The 17,047-nt window shown below is 63.8% G+C and overlaps 1 protein-coding gene across 1 annotated transcript in view; it reads left to right on the top strand.

Moving 5' to 3' along the window:
- Positions 1 to 17,047, top strand: part of XAB2 (XPA binding protein 2) — a 40,726-nt gene that overhangs the window by 5,873 nt on the left and 17,806 nt on the right. The window contains exons 3-9 of the mRNA XM_059872161.1: positions 439 to 562; positions 1,909 to 2,106; positions 4,003 to 4,137; positions 6,869 to 7,033; positions 9,384 to 9,528; positions 13,544 to 13,695; positions 14,540 to 14,659. Of these exons, the coding sequence (XP_059728144.1) occupies positions 439 to 562; positions 1,909 to 2,106; positions 4,003 to 4,137; positions 6,869 to 7,033; positions 9,384 to 9,528; positions 13,544 to 13,695; positions 14,540 to 14,659 (1,039 nt within the window). The remainder of the gene's footprint in view (positions 1 to 438; positions 563 to 1,908; positions 2,107 to 4,002; positions 4,138 to 6,868; positions 7,034 to 9,383; positions 9,529 to 13,543; positions 13,696 to 14,539; positions 14,660 to 17,047) is intronic.

Below are 17,047 nucleotides of genomic sequence, written 5' to 3'. Positions count from 1 at the left end.
GTACCTGAGGCAGGGCTGTCAGAGGTGCCAGGTGACACTGATGACAGGTGTGACAGGTGCCAGGTGTGCCAGGTGACAGGTGTGTCCTCTCCCCAGTTACAAGCTGTGGTACCAGTACCTGCGGCAGGGCTGTCAGAGGTGCCAGGTGACACTGCTGGCAGGTGTGACAGGTGCCAGGTGTGCCAGGTGACAGGTGTGTCCCCTCCCCAGTTACAAGCTGTGGTACCAGTACCTGCGGCAGGGCTAACAGAGGTGCCAGGTGACACTGCTGGCAGGTGTGACAGGTGCCAGGTGTGCCAGGTGCCAGGTGTGTCCCCTCCCCAGTTACAAGCTGTGGTACCAGTACCTGCGGCAGGGCTGACAGAGGTGCCAGGTGACACTGCTGGCAGGTGTGACAGGTGCCAGGTGTGCCAGGTGACAGGTGTGTCCCCTCCCCAGTTACAAGCTGTGGTACCAGTACCTGCGGCAGCGCCGGGCGCAGGTCAAAGGTCGCTGTCCCTCCGACCCCGCCTTCGAGGAGGCCAACGCCGTGCACGAGAGAGCGCTGGTGTTCATGCACAAGGTGGGGACACCTGGGGACACCTGGGGACATGGGACACCTGGGGTCATGGGGACACCTGGAAGGCCTGGGGACATGGGGACACCCAGGGACAAGCGGGATGGGCAGGGCATGGGGGACACAGCAGGACGGGGTTGGGGGTGTGGGGACACTGGGGGACATCTGGGGCACATGGGGACACCTGGGGACACCTGGAAGGCCTGGGGACATGGGGACACCCAGGGACAAGCGGGATGGGCAGGGCACGGGGGACACAGCAGGACGGGGTTGGGGGTGTGGGGACATGGGGGACACTGGGGTGAAGAGGGGACGTGGGGACATGAGTGGGACACAGGACAGGGAGGTGATGGGGACATGGAGGGGACACAGGGGACACGAGTGGGACATGGGGACTTGGGGTGGGGAGGTGATGGGGGCATAGAGGGGACACAGGGCATGGGGACACGGGACAGGAAGGTGATGGGGACAAAGAGAGGACGTAAAGGACACAGCTGGGATACGGGGACATGGGACACAGGTGACACAGGGTTAGGGGACACTGCCACCCTCGGGTGGCTCCGGCCACTCCTGGACACTTGATCGCAGCTGAGCAGGGCGGGGCCACTGCGGTCCCCAGTGTCCCCAGTGTCCCCCACTGCTGTCCCCAGATGCCGCGGATCTGGCTGGATTACTGCCAGTTCCTGGCCGAGCCGGGCCGGGTCACTGTGTCCCCAATGTCCCTATGTCCCCTGGCTGTCCCCAGTGTCCCCAATGTCCCTGATGTCCCCAATGTCCCCTGGCTGTCCCCAGATGCCGCGGATCTGGCTGGATTACTGCCAGTTCCTGGCCGAGCAGGGCCAGGTCGCTGTGTCCCCAATGTCCCTATGTCCCTTGGCTGTCCCCAGTGTCCCCAATGTCCCTGATGTCCCCAATGTCCCCTGGCTGTCCCTAGATGCCGCAGATCTGGCTGAATTACTGCCAGTTCCTGGCCGAGCCGGGCCGGGTCACTGTGTCCCCAACGTCCCTATGTCCCCTGGCTGTCCCCAGTGTCCCCAATGTCCCTGATGTCCCCAATGTCCCCTGGCTGTCCCCAGATGCCGCGGATCTGGCTGGATTACTGCCAGTTCCTGGCCGAGCTGGGCTGGGTTACTGTGTCCCCAATGTCCCCAGTGTCCCTTGGCTGTCCCCAGTGTCCCCAATGTCCCCATTGTCCCCTGGCTGTCCCCAGATGCCGCGGATCTGGCTGAATTACTGCCAGTTCCTGGCCGAGCCGGGCCGGGTCACTGTGTCCCCAACGTCCCTATGTCCCCTGGCTGTCCCCAGTGTCCCCAATGTCCCTGATGTCCCCAATGTCCCCTGGCTGTCCCCAGATGCCGCGGATCTGGCTGGATTACTGCCAGTTCCTGGCCGAGCAGGGCCGGGTGACCCGGACGCGCCGGACGTTTGACCGGGCGCTGCGGGCGCTGCCCATCACGCAGCACCGGCGCCTCTGGCCGCCCTACCTGAGCTTCGTGCGCCGCCACCCCCTGCCCGAGACCGCCGTGCGCGTCTTCCGGCGCTTCCTCAAGGTATGGCACACCTGGGCACACCTGGGCACTCACCTGGGGGCACCTGGGTACAGCTGGGCACACGCACTCACACACACACCCACTGCCCGAGACCGCCGTGCGTGTCTTCTGGCGCTTCCTCAAGGTAGGGCACACCTGGGCACTCACCTGGGGGCACCTGGGTACAGCTGGGCATGCACACTCACACACCCACTGCCGAGACCGCCATGCGCGTCTTTCGGCAGTTCCTGAAGGTACCTGGGCACACCTGGGCACTCACCTGGGCACTCACCTGGGCACACACTCACTCACCTGGGCACGCGCGCGCGCACACACACCTGCTGCCCGACACTGCCATGCGCGTCTTTCGAGAGTTCCTCAGGGTACCTGGGCACTCACCTGGGGGCACGTGGGCACTCACCTGGGCACTCACACGCACACCCGCTGCTCGAGACCGCCGTGCGCATCTTCCGCCGCTTCCTGAAGGTACCTTGGCACACCTGAATACACCTGAGCACACCTGGGCCCGGCTGGGTACAGCTGGGCATTCACCTGGGCACACCTGGGCGCACACACACACACCTGGGCATTGATGGGTACAGCTGGGCACTCACCTGGGCACACCTGGGCCCACACACTCACACTCACACCTGCTGCCTGGGACCACCGTGTGCATCTTCCGTCGGTTCCTCAAGGTACCTGGGCACACCTAGGGGCATGGGGGCTCACCTGGGCACGCACACACACACACACCCCACCCCTGAGCGCACACCTGGGCACACCTGGGCACGCACACACACACACGCACATACACACATACACACCCCTGAGCACACACCTGGGCACACCTGGGCACACACAGACACACACACACACATACACACCCCCCACCCCTGAGCACACACCTGGGCACACCTGGGCACGCACACACACACACATACACACACCCCACCCCTGAGCACACACCTGGGCACACCTGGGCACACACACACACACACACACACACACACACACACACACACACACACACACACACCCCCCACCCCTGAGCACACACGTGGGCACACCTGGGCACGCACACACACACACCCCCCCCCACCCCTGAGCACACACCTGGGCACACCTGGGCACACACACACACACACCCCCCCCCACCCCTGAGCACACACCTGGGCACACCTGGGCACACACACACACAGACACACACACACAGAGACGCTGCCTGAGACCGCCATGCGTCTTCTGGCGGTTTCTGAAGGTACCTGGGCACACCTGGGCACACCTGGGGGCACCCGGGCACACACACACAAGTGGCAGTGTCCCCTTGGGGTGATGGCTGGACACCTGGGTGTGCAGGTGACACTGAGGGGTTCAGGTGACCATGAGGTGACACAGGTGACACCTCTGTCCCCAGCTGTGCCCCGAGGAGGCAGAGCAGTACGTGGGGGCTCAGGTGGCACTCAGGTGACACAGGTGACACCTCTGTCCCCAGCTGTGCCCCGAGGAGGCGGAGCAGTATGTGGGGGCTCAGGTGGGGTTCAGGTGGCACTCAGGTGACACAGGTGACACCTCTGTCCCCAGCTGTGCCCCGAGGAGGCGGAGCAGTACGTGGGGGCTCAGGTGGGGTTCAGGTGGCACTCAGGTGACACAGGTGACGCCTCTGTCCCCAGCTGTGCCCCGAGGAGGCAGAGCAGTACGTGGGGGCTCAGGTGGCACTCAGGTGACACCTCTGTCCCCAGCTGTGCCCCGAGGAGGCGGAGCAGTACGTGGGGGCTCAGGTGGGGTTCAGGTGGCACTCAGGTGACACAGGTGACACCTCTGTCCCCAGCTGTGCCCCGAGGAGGCGGAGCAGTACGTGGGGGCTCAGGTGGGGTTCAGGTGGCACTCAGGTGACACAGGTGACACCTCTGTCCCCAGCTGTGCCCCGAGGAGGCGGAGCAGTACGTGGCCTACCTGCGCTCCGTGGGCCGCCTGGACGAGGCCGCGCAGGTGCTGGCCCGGCTGGTGAACGACGAGCGCTTCGTGTCCCGCCAGGGCAAGTCCAACTACCAGGTGGGCACCTGGGGGGGCACCTGGGGCTACCTGGGCACACCTGGGGGGGCACCTGGGGCTACCTGGGCACACCTGGGGGGCACCTTGAGGGCACCTGGGGGTACCTGTGGGGGCTCAGGGCACACCTGGGGGTACCTGGGCATAGCTGGGGGGGCACAGGGCGCCTGGGGGGCACCTGGGGGGACACCTTGGGGACATGTGGAAGGCAGTGGGGGGGTACCTGGGCACACCTGGGGCTACCTGGGGGACAGCCAAGGGCACCCAGGGGTACCTGGGCATACCTGGGGGGGCACAGGGCGCCTCGGGGGCACCTGGGGGGGCAACTGGAGCTACCTGGGGGTTACCTGGGGATACCTGGGCACACCTGGGGTGGGAAAACAGGGCACTTGGGGGCACCTGAAGACACCTGGGGGGGCACCTGGGCATACCTGGGGGGGCACAGGGCGCCTAGGGGTACCTGGGGGGGCACCCTGGGGACATGTGGGAGGCAGTGTGGGGGTACCTGGGCACACCTGGGCGGCATCCAGAGGCACCTGGGGCTACCTGGGGACAGGCAGGGCCACCTGGGGGTACCTAGGCACACCTGGGGAGCACAGGGCACTTGGGGGCAGCTGGAGACACCTGGGGGTACCTGGGGAGCACCTGGGCACACCTGAGGGTACCTGGGCATACCTGGGGGGGCACAGGGCGCCTGAGGGTACCTGGGGGGACACCTTGGGGACATGTGGAAGGCAGTGGGGGGGTACCTGGGCACACCTGGGGCTACCTGGGGGACAGCCAAGGGCACCCAGGGGTACCTGGGCATACCTGGGGGGGCACAGGGCGCCTCGGGGGCACCTGGGGGGGCAACTGGAGCTACCTGGGGGTTACCTGGGGATACCTGGGCACACCTGGGGTGGGAAAACAGGGCACTTGGGGGCACCTGAAGACACCTGGGGGGGCACCTGGGCATACCTGGGGGGGCACAGGGCGCCTAGGGGTACCTGGGGGGGCACCCTGGGGACATGTGGGAGGCAGTGTGGGGGTACCTGGGCACACCTGGGCGGCATCCAGAGGCACCTGGGGCTACCTGGGGACAGGCAGGGCCACCTGGGGGTACCTAGGCACACCTGGGGAGCACAGGGCACTTGGGGGCAGCTGGAGACACCTGGGGGTACCTGGGGAGCACCTGGGCACACCTGGGGGTACCTGGGCATACCTGGGGGGGCACAGGGCGCCTGGGGGTACCTGGGGGGACACCTTGGGGACATGTGGAAGGCAGTGGGGGGGTACCTGGGCACACCTGGGGCTACCTGGGGGACAGCCAGGGGCACCCAGGGGTACCTGGGCATACCTGGGGGGGCACAGGGCGCCTCGGGGGCACCTGGGGGGGCAACTGGAGCTACCTGGGGGTTACCTGGGGGTACCTGGGCACACCTGGGGTGGGAAAACAGGGCACTTGGGGGCACCTGAAGACACTTGGGGGGGCACCTGGGCATACCTGGGGGGGCACAGGGCGCCTGGGGGTACCTGGGGGGCACCCTGGGGACATGTGGAAGGCAGTGGGGGGGTACCTGGGCACACCTGGGGCTACCTGGGGGACAGCCAGGGGCACCCAGGGGTACCTGGGCACACCTGGGGAGCACAGGGCACTTGGGGGCAGCTGGAGACACCTGGGGGTACCTGGGCACACCTGGGTGGGGCACAGGGCACCTGAGGCATGAGGGGGCAGCTGGGGACGCCTTGGGGTACCTGGGGGCAGCAGGGAGGCACCTGGGGGGGCACAGGGCACTTGGGGTCACCTGGGGACACCCGGGGGGCACCTGGGGACACTTGGGGACATCTGGGGGACACCTGGGGGGGCACCTGAAGGGCACATGGGGACACCTGGGGGGCACCTGGGGACACCTGTGGCAGGAGCTGTGCGAGCTGCTGTCGCAGCACCCCGGGGTGGATTTGGGGCAGTTTTGGGGTGGATTTGGGGCAGTTTTGGGGTGGATTTGGGGCAGTTTTGGGGTTCTTCACACGGGTTTTTTGTCAGTTATGGCAGGAGCTGTGCGAGCTGCTGTCGCAGCACCCCAGGGTGGATTTGGGGCAGTTTTAGGGTGGATTTGGGGCAGTTTTAGGGTGGATTTGGGATGAGTTTGGGGTTTCTCACACAGGTTTTTTGTCAGTTATGGCAGGAGCTGTGCGAGCTGCTGTCCCAGCACCCCAGGGTGGATTTGGGGCAGTTTTAGGGTGGATTTGGGGCAGTTTTGGGGTGGATTTGGGGCAGTTTTGGGGTTTCTCACACGGGTTTTTTGTCAGTTATGGCAGGAGCTGTGCGAGCTGCTGTCCCAGCACCCCGGGGTGGATTTGGGGCAGTTTCAGGGTGGATTTGGGGCAGTTTTGGGGTGGATTTGGGGCAGTTTTGGTGTTTCTCACACAGTTTTTTTTGTCAGTTATGGCAGGAGCTGTGCGAGCTGCTGTCCCAGCACCCCGGGGTGGATTTGGGGCAGTTTTAGGGTTTCTCACACGGGTTTTTTGTCAGTTATGGCAGGAGCTGTGCGAGCTGCTGTCCCAGCACCGTGGGGTGGGTTTGGGGCAGTTTTGGGGTGGATTTGGGGCAGTTTTGGGGTTTCTCACACGGGTTTTTTGTCAGTTATGGCAGGAGCTGTGCGAGCTGCTGTCCCAGCACCCCGGGGTGGATTTGGAGCAGTTTTGGGGTGAATTTGGGGCAGTTTTGGGGTTTCTCACACGGGTTTTTTGTCAGTTATGGCAGGAGCTGTGTGAGCTGCTGTCCCAGCACCCCGACCGCGTGCGCTCGCTGGACGCCGGGGGCATCATCCGGGGGGGGCTGACGCGCTTCACCGACCAGCGGGGCCGGCTCTGGGGGGCCCTGGCCGACTGCTACGTGCGCTGCGGCCACCTGGAGAAGGTGACACTGCTGTCCCCTGGGCGGGCGGGGGCACCTGGTGGGGGGACACCTGGACAGGGGACAGCATCAGCTGGGAGGGGGTGGCACACCTGGGACAGACTGACACACCTGGGACAGACTGACACACCTGAGAGGGAGTGACAGATATGGGACAGACTGACACACCTGGGACAGACTGACACACCTGAGAGGGAGTGACAGATATGGGAGGGGCTGATACACCTGGGACAGACTGACACACCTGGGACAGACTGACACACCTGGGACAGACTGATGGCCATGGGACAGACTGACACACCTGGACAGACTGACACACCTGAGAGGGAGTGACAGATATGGGACAGACTGACACACCTGGGACAGACTGACACACCTGAGAGGGAGTGACAGATATGGGAGGGGCTGATACACCTGGGACAGACTGACACACCTGGGACAGACTGACACACCTGGGACAGACTGATGGCCATGGGACAGACTGACACACCTGGACAGACTGACACACCTGAGAGGGAGTGACAGATATGGGACAGACTGACACACCTGGGACAGACTGACACACCTGAGAGGGAGTGACAGATATGGGAGGGGCTGATACACCTGGGACAGACTGACGGCCATGGGACAGACTGACACACCTGGACAAACTGACACACCTGGGACAGACTGACACACCCGTCTCCATCTGCCATCCTAGTCCCTGTCACCACCCAGGGCCACCATTGTCCCTGTCCCCTGTCCCCAGTCCCGTTTATCCCGTTCCAGGCCTAGGATGTCTATGAGGAGGCCGTGCAGACAGTGCTGACCCCAGTGTTTACCCTGGTTTATCCCATTTATCCCGTTCCAGGCCCGGGATGTCTATGAGGAGGCCGTGCAGACGGTGCTGACCCCAATGTTTATCCCGATTTATCCCGGTTTATCCCGTTCCATGCCCGGGATGTCTATGAGGAGGCCGTGCAGACATTGCTGACCCCAATGTTTATCCCGGTTTACCCCGTTTATCCCGTTCCAGGCCCGGGATGTCTATGAGGAGGCCGTGCAGACATTGCTGACCCCAATGTTTATCCCGGTTTATCCCGTTCCAGGCCCGGGATATCTATGAGGAGGCTGTGCAGACAGTGCTGACCCCAGTGTTTACCCTGGTTTATCCCGGTTTATCCCGTTCCAGGCCCGGGATGTCTATGAGGAGGCCGTGCAGACAGTGCTGACCCCAATGTTTATCCCGGTTTATCCCAGTTTATCCCGTTCCAGGCCCGGGATGTCTATGAGGAGGCCGTGCAGACAGTGCTGACCCCAGTGTTTACCCTGGTTTATCCCGTTCCAGGCCCGGGATGTCTATGAGGAGGCCGTGCAGACAGTGCTGACCCCAGTGTTTACCCTGGTTTATCCCGGTTTATCCCGTTCCAGGCCCGGGATGTCTATGAGGAGGCTGTGCAGACAGTGCTGACCCCAGTGTTTATCCCGGTTTATCCCGTTCCAGGCCCGGGATGTCTATGAGGAGGCCGTACAGACAGTGCTGACCCCAGTGTTTACCCTGGTTTATCCCATTTATCCCGTTCCAGGCCTGGGATGTCTATGAGGAGGCCGTACAGACAGTGCTGACCCCAATGTTTATCCCGGTTTATCCCGTTCCAGGCCCGGGATGTCTATGAGGAAGCCGTACAGACAGTGCTGACCCCAATGTTTATCCCGGTTTATCCCGTTCCAGGCCCGGGATGTCTATGAGGAGGCCGTGCAGACAGTGCTGACCCCAGTGTTTACCCTGGTTTATCCCATTTATCCCGTTCCAGGCCCGGGATGTCTATGAGGAAGCCGTACAGACATTGCTGACCCCAATGTTTATCCCGGTTTATCCCGGTTTATCCCGTTCCAGGCCCGGGATGTCTATGAGGAGGCCGTGCAGACAGTGCTGACCCCAATGTTTATCCCAGTTTATCCCGTTCCAGGCCCGGGATGTCTATGAGGAGGCCGTGCAGACAGTGCTGACCCCAATGTTTATCCCGGTTTACCCCGTTTATCCCATTCCAGGCCCGGGATGTCTATGAGGAGGCCATGCAGACGATGCTGACCCCAATGTTTATCCCGGTTTATCCCGGTTTATCCCGTTCCAGGCCCGGGATGTCTATGAGGAGGCCGTGCAGACAGTGCTGACCCCAGTGTTTATCCCGGTTTATCCCGTTCCAGGCCCGGGATGTCTATGAGGAAGCCGTACAGACAGTGCTGACTCCAATGTTTATCCCGGTTTATCCCGGTTTATCCCGTTCCAGGCCTGGGATGTCTATGAGGAAGCCGTACAGACAGTGCTGACTCCAATGTTTATCCCGGTTTATCCCGGTTTATCCCGTTCCAGGCCCGGGATGTCTATGAGGAGGCCGTGCAGACGGTGATGACGGTGCGGGATTTCACGCAGGTGTTCGACAGCTACGCGCGCTTCGAGGAGAGCGTCATCGCCGCGCTGCTGGACACGCAGGCACAGCTGGGCCACGGCCAGGACGGTGAGAGGGCACCCCAGAAACGGGCAGGGAACCCCAAAAACGGGCAGGGCACCCCAAAAATGGGCAGGCACAGCTGGGTCACGGCCAGGACGGTGAGAGGGCACCCCAGAAACGGGCAGGGCACCCCAAAAACGGGCAGGGGACCCCAAAAATGGGCAGGAGACCCCAAAAACAGGCAGGGGACCACAAAAATGGACAGGGGACCCCAAAAACAGGCAGGGCACCCCGAAAACGGGCAGGGGACCCCAAAAACGGGCAAGGACAGCTGGGCTACGGCCAGGACAGTGAGAGGGCACCCCAAAAATGGGCAGGGGACCCCAAAAACGGGCAAGGACAGCTGGGCCACGGCCAGGACGGTGAGAGAGCACCCCAAAAACTGGCAGGGAACCCCAAAAATGGGCAGGGGACCACAAAAACGGGCAGGGGACCACAAAAATGGGCAGGGAACCCCAAAAATGGGCAGGGACAGCTGGGCCATGGCCAGGACAGTGAGAGGGCACCCCAAAAATGGGCAGGGAACCTCAAAAATGGGCAGGGGACCCCTGAAACGGGCAGGACACCCCAAAAAACGGGCAGGGAACCCAAAACAGGCAGGGAACCCCAAAAATGGGCAGGGAACCCCGAAAACGGGCAGGGCACCCCAAAAATGGGCAGGGAACCCTGAAAATGGGCAGGGCACCCCAAAAACGGGCAGGGGACCCCAAAAATGGGCAGGGCACCCCGAAAACGGGCAGGGCACCCCAAAAACGGGCAGGGCACCCCAAAAATGGGCAGGGAACCCCTAAAATGGGCAGGGGACCCCAAAAACGGGCAGGGCACCCCAAAAATGGGCAGGGAACCACAAAAATGGGCAGGGCACCCCAAAAACTGGCAGGGGACCCCAAAAATGGGCAGACACAGCTGGGCCATGGCCAGGACAGTGAGAGGGCACCCCAAAAATGGGCAGGGAACCTCAAAAATGGGCAGGGAACCCCAAAAATGGGCAGGGGACCCCAAAACGGGCAGGCACAGCTGGGCCACGGCCAGGATGGTGAGAGAGCACCCCAAAAACAGGCAGGGCACCCCAAAAACAGGCAGGGAACCACAAAACTGGGCAGGGAACCCCAAAAATGGGGAATCCCAAAAATGGACAGGCACACCTGGGCCACAGCCAGAACGGTGAGAGCAGAGGGACCCCAAAAATGGGGGGACCCTAAAATCGGGGAGGGGACCCCAAAAACAGGCAGGGAACTCCAAAACTGGGCAGGGAACCCCAAAAACGGGCAGGGAACCTCAAAAACGGGCAGGGAACCCCAAAATGGGCAGGACACCCCAAAAACGGGGAGGGGACCCCAAAACGGGCAGGCACAGCTGGTCCATGGCCAGGATGGTGAGAGCAGAGGGACCCCAAAAACGGGGAGGGGACCCCAAAAACGGGGAGGGGACCACAAAAACGGGGAGGGGACCACAAAACTGGGCAGGGAACCCCAAAAATGGGCAGGGCACCCCAAACCACAGCCAGCGTGGTGGGCCAGGGGCACCCCAAAAACGGGGATGGGACCCCAAAACGGGCAGGGCCCCCCAAAAATGGGGAGGGGACCCCAAAAACGGGGAGGGGACCACAAAACTGGGCAGGGAACCCCAAACCACGGCCAGCGTGGTGGGTCAGGGGCACCCCAAAAATGGGGGGGGACCCTAAAAACAGGGGTGACCCCAGAACTGGGCAGGGCTCCCAGAACGGCACGAGGCCCCCTTTGCCTGGGGTGTTGCTGTGTCCCCTGTCCTGTGTGACTCTGTGTGATCCCTCTGTCACCCTGTGTCACCCTTGTCACCCCCGTGTCCCCGCAGAGGAGGTGGAGCTGGAGCTGCACCTGGCCCGTTTTGAGCGCGTCTGATGGCGCTGTGCCCGCGCTGTCCCCGTGTCCCCATGTCCCCTATGACCCCGTGTCACTCTGTGTGACCCTGTGTCACCTCTGTGTCCCCGTGTCCCCGCAGAGGAGGTGGAGCTGGAGCTGCGGCTGGCGCGCTTCTAGCGGCTGATGGCGCTGTGCCCGCGCTGTCCCTGTGTCCCAGGGGTGTCCCCCTGTCTCCATGTCTCCATCACTCCTGTGACCCTGTGTGACCCTGTGTCACCTCTCTGTCCCCGTGTCCCCGCAGAGGAGGTGGAGCTGGAGCTGCACCTGGCCCGTTTCGAGCGCCTGATGGCGCTGTGCCCGCGCTGTCCCTGTGTCCCCATGTCCCCTATGACCCTGTGTGACCCTGTATGACCTCTGTCACCCTTGTCACTGTGTGTCCCCATGTCCTCTGGTCCTCTGTCACTCTGTGTGACCCTGTGTGACCCCTGAGACCTTGTGTGACCCTGTGTGTCCCCATGTCCCCACAGAGGAGGTGAAGCTGGAGCTGCGGCTGGCGCACTTTGAGCGGCTGATGGCGCTGTGCCCTCGCTGTCCCTGTGTCCCCATGTCCCCTATGACCCCGTGTCACTCTGTGTGACCCTGTGTCACCTCTGTGTCCCCGTGTCCCTGCAGAGGAGGTGGAGCTGGAGCTGCGGCTGGCGCGCTTCGAGCGGCTGATGGCGCTGTGCCAGCGCTGTCCCTGTGTCCCCATGTCCCCTATGACCCTGTGTGACCCTGTGTCACCTCTGTGTCCCCATGTCCCCACAGAGGAGGTGGAGCTGGAGCTGCGGCTGGCGCGCTTCGAGCGGCTGATGGCACTGTGCCCGTGCTGTCCCTGTGTCCCCATGTCCCCATGTCCCCTATGACCCCGTGTCACTCTGTGTGACCCTGTGTGACCCTGTGTCACCCCTGTCCCCGTGTCCCCGCAGAGGAGGTGGAGCTGGAGCTGCGGCTGGCGCGCTTCGAGCGGCTGATGGCACTGTGCCCGCGCTGTCCCTGTGTCCCCGGGATGTCTCCCTGTCTCCATGTCCCCATCACTCCTGTGACCCTGTGTGACCCTGTGTCACCTCTCTGTTCCCGTGTCCCCGCAGAGGAGGTGGAGCTGGAGCTGCACCTGGCCCGTTTCGAGCGGCTGATGGCGCTGTGCCCGCGCTGTACCTGTGTCCCCATGTCCCCTATGACCCTGTGTCACCCTGTGTCACCCTGTGTCCCCGTGTCCCCGCAGAGGAGGTGGAGCTGGAGCTGCGGCTGGCCCGGTTCGAGCGGCTGATGGCGCTGTGCCCGCGCTGTCCCTGTGTCCCCATGTCCCCTATGACCCCGTGTCACTCTGTGTGACCCTGTGTCACCCCTGTCCCCGTGTCCCCACAGAGGAGGTGGAGCTGGAGCTGCGGCTGGCGCGCTTCGAGCGGCTGATGGCGCTGTGCCCGCACTGTCCCTGTGTCCCCATGTCCCCTATGACCCCGTGTCACTCTGTGTGACCCTGTGTCACCCCTGTCCCCGTGTCCCCGCAGAGGAGGTGGAGCTGGAGCTGCGGCTGGCGCGCTTCGAGCGGCTGATGGCGCTGTGCCAGCGCTGTCCCTGTGTCCCCATGTCCCCTATGACCCTGTGTCACCCTGTGTCACCCTGTGTCCCCGTGTCCCCGCAGAGGAGGTGGAGCTGGAGCTGCGGCTGGCGCGCTTCGAGCGGCTGATGGCGCTGTGCCCGCGCTGTCCCTGTGTCCCCGGGATGTCCCCCTGTCTCCATGTCCCCATCCCTCCTGTGACCCTGTGTGACCCTGTGTCAGCCCCTGCGACTCTGTGTGACCCTGTGTCACCTCTCTGTCCCCTGTGTCCCCGCAGAGGAGGTGGAGCTGGAGCTGCGGCTGGCCCGGTTCGAGCGGCTGATGGCGCTGTGCCCGCGCTGTCCCTGTGTCCCCATGTCCCCTATGACCCCGTGTCACTCTGTGTGACCCTGTGTCACCCCTGTCCCCGTGTCCCCGCAGAGGAGGTGGAGCTGGAGCTGCGGCTGGCCCGGTTCGAGCGGCTGATGGCGCTGTGCCCGCACTGTCCCTGTGTCCCCAGGATGTCCCCCTGTCTCCATGTCCCCATCACTCCTGTGACCCTGTGTGACCCTGTGTCACCCCTGTCCCCGTGTCCCCGCAGAGGAGGTGGAGCTGGAGCTGCGGCTGGCCCGGTTCGAGCGGCTGATGGCGCGGCGGCCGCTGCTGCTGAACAGCGTGCTGCTGCGCCAGAACCCGCACAACGTGCACGAGTGGCACAAGAGGGTGGCCCTGCACCAGGGACAGCCCGACAAGGTCAGGGGACACCTGGGGACACTGGGGACACGGGGGGGGAGGACAGGCTGGCTGGGTGGAGGGGACACCGGGGGGTTATGGGGTGCGTGGTCTGGGGGGTTGGGTGGTGGCGTTGTGGCTGTCCGCTGGCTGTACCTGTGTCACCCCTGTCCCCTCGTGTCCCCAGTGTCCCCCCCATGTCCCCAGTGTCTCCCCGCGTCCCCAGTGTCTCCTGTGTCCCCAATGTCCCCTTGCTGTCCCCAATGTCCCCTGGCTGTCCCCAGTGTCACCAATGTCCCCATGTCCCCTGCTGTCCCCATGTCCCCAATGTCCCCTGACTGTCTCCAGTGTCCCCGGCTGTCCCCAATGTCCCCTGGCTGTTGCCATTGTCCCCAATGTCCCCATGTCCCCTGTGCCCCCAATGTCCCCATGTCCCCTGTGCCCCCAATGTCCCCTGACTGTCCCCTGCTCTCCCCTGACTGTCCCCAATGTCACCTGACTGTCCCTGCTGTCCCCTGGCTGTCCCCATTTCCCCTGGCTGTCCCCATGTCCCCTGCTGTCCCCATGTCCCCTGGCTGTCTCCAGTGTCCCCTGGCTGTCTCCAGTGTCCCCTGACTGTCCCTGCTGTCCCCTGCCTGTCCCCATGTCCCCTGCCTGTCCCCATGTCCCCTGGCTGTCCCCATTTCCCCTGGCTGTCCCCATGTCCCCATGTCCCCTGGCTGTCCCAATGTCCCCATGTCCCCTGGCTGTCCCCATGTCCCCTGGCTATCTCCAGTGTCCCCTGGCTGTCTCCAGTGTCCCCTGATTGTCCCCGCTGTCCCCTGGCTGTCCCCATGTCCCCTGACTGTCCCCCTGGCTGTCCCAGATCATCCAGACCTTCACGGAGGCCGTGCGCACGGTGGATCCCCAGCGCGCCACCGGCCGCCCCCACGAGCTCTGGGTGGCCTTCGCGCGCTTCTACGAGGACAACGGCCAGCTGGACGACGTGAGCTGGCACCCCCAGACCCACCTGGCACCCCCAGACCCACCTGGCACCCCCAGACTCACCTGGGACACCCCCAGACCCACCTGGGACCCCCAGACCCACCTGGGACACCCAAACCCACCTGGGACACCCCCAGACCCACCTGGGACACCCCCAGACCCACCTGGGACCCCCAAACCCACCTGGGACCCCCAGACCCACCTGGGACCCCCCCAAACCCACCTGGGACCCCCAGACCCACCTGGGACACCCCCAAACCCACCTGGGACCCCCAGACCCACCTGGGACACCCCCAGACCCACCTGGGACCCCCCCAGACCCACCTGGGACCCCCAGACCCACCTGGGACACCCCCAAACCCACCTGGGACCCCCAAACCCACCTGGGACACCCCCAGACCCACCTGGGACCCCCAGACCCACCTGGGACCCCCAAACCCACCTGGGATACCCCCAGACCCACCTGGGACACCCCCAGACCCACCTGGGACCCCCAGACCCACCTGGGACCCCCAAACCCACCTGGGACACCCTCAGACCCACCTGGGACCCCCAGACCCACCTGGGACCCCCAAACCCACCTGGGATACCCCCAGACCCACCTGGGACCCCCAGACCCACCTGGGACCCCCCCAGACCCACCTGGGACACCCCCAGACCCACCTGGGACCCTCGAACCCCAAGGGACATCCCCAAAACAGTCTGGGACCCCTGAACCCTGAGGGACACACCAAATCCTGCATGTGACCCCCAAACTTGGGGGACACCCCCAGACCCACCTGGGACCCCCAAACTCACCTGGGACCCCCCCAGACCCACCTGGGACACCCCCAGACCCACCTGGGACCCCCAAATCCTGCTTGGGACCCTCGAACCCAAGGGACACCCCCGAACCTTGAGGGACACCCCAAACCCTGGGGACACCCCAAAATCTGCCTGGGACCCCCAAATCCTGAGGGACCCCTAAACCTGGGGGATACCCCAAATTCTGGGGGACACCCCCAAAACCCACCTGGGACCCTGAAACCAGGGGGACACCCCAACCTGGGGGACACCCAAATCCTGAGGGACACCCCAAACCTTGAGGGACACCCCAAAACAGCTTGGGACATCTGAACCCCGAGGGACACCCCCAGACCCTGAGAGACCCCAAATCCTGAGGGACACCCCCAAATCCTGAGGGACACCCCCAAACCTGAGGGACACCCCAAATCCTGAGGGACACCCCCAAATCCTGAGGGACACCCCCAAACCTGAGGGACACACCCATTTCTGAGGGACACCCACGAATCCTGAGGGACACCCCAAATCCTGAGGGGCCCCCAAACCTGAGGGACACCCCCATACCTGAGGGACACCCCAAATCCTGAGGGACACCCCCATACCTGAGGGACACCCCAAATCCTGAGGGACACACCCATACCTGAGGGACACCCCAAATCCTGAGGGACACCCCCAAACCTGAGGGACACCCCATACCTGAGGGACACCCCCATACCTGAGGAACACTCCCAGATCCACCTGGGACCCTCAGACCTGTCTGTGCCCCCAAAGCCTGTCCCCTCCTGTCCCCCAGTGTCCCCATGTCCCCAGGCCAGCTCCATCCTGTCCCGTGCCACCCGGGTGCGGTTCCTGTCGATGTCCCCAATGTCCCCAGTGGTGTCCCCAGGCCAGGTCCATCCTGTCCCGTGCCACCCGGGTGCGGTTCCTGTCGATGTCCCCAGTGATGTCCCCAATGGTGTCCCCAGGCCAGGTCCATCCTGTCCTATGTCCCCAGTGATGTCCCCAATGTCCCCAATGATGTCCCCAATGGTGTCCCCAGGCCAGGTCCATCCTGTCCTATGTCCCCAGTGATGTCCCCAATGTCCCCAGTGATATCCACAATGGTGTCCCCAGGCCAGGTCCATCCTGTCCTATGTCCCCAGTGATGTCCCCAGTGTCCCCAATGATATCCCCAGTGGTGTCCCCAGGCCAGGTCCATCCTGTCCCATGTCCCCAGTGTCCCCAGTGATGTCCACAGTGGTGTCCCCAGGCCAGGTCCATCCTGTCCCCAATGTCCCCAATAGCGTCCCCAGGCCAGGTCCGTCCTGTCCCCAATGTCCATCCTGTCCCCAGTGATGTCCCCAATGTCTCCGGGCCAGGTCCGTCCTGTCCTAATTCCCCAGTGTCGCCAGTGCTCCCAGTGTCCCCAGTAATGTTCCCAGTGGTGTCCCCGGGCCAGGTCCATCCTGTCCCCAATGTCCCCGGGCCAGGTCCATCCTGTCCTATGTCTCCAGTGTCCCCAGTGTCTCCAGTGCCCCCAGTGTCCCCAGTGATGTCCCCAGTGTCCCCAGTAGTGTCCCCAGGCCAGGTCCATCCTGTCCCCAATGTCCCCAAAGATGTCCCCAAT

The sequence above is a fragment of the Haemorhous mexicanus genome, chromosome 34 (assembly GCF_027477595.1).
Source record: "Haemorhous mexicanus isolate bHaeMex1 chromosome 34, bHaeMex1.pri, whole genome shotgun sequence".
Taxonomy (NCBI): Eukaryota; Metazoa; Chordata; class Aves; order Passeriformes; family Fringillidae; genus Haemorhous; species Haemorhous mexicanus.
Note: the sequence above shows the minus strand (reverse complement) of the source record. Positions and strands in the feature narration are given on the sequence as shown.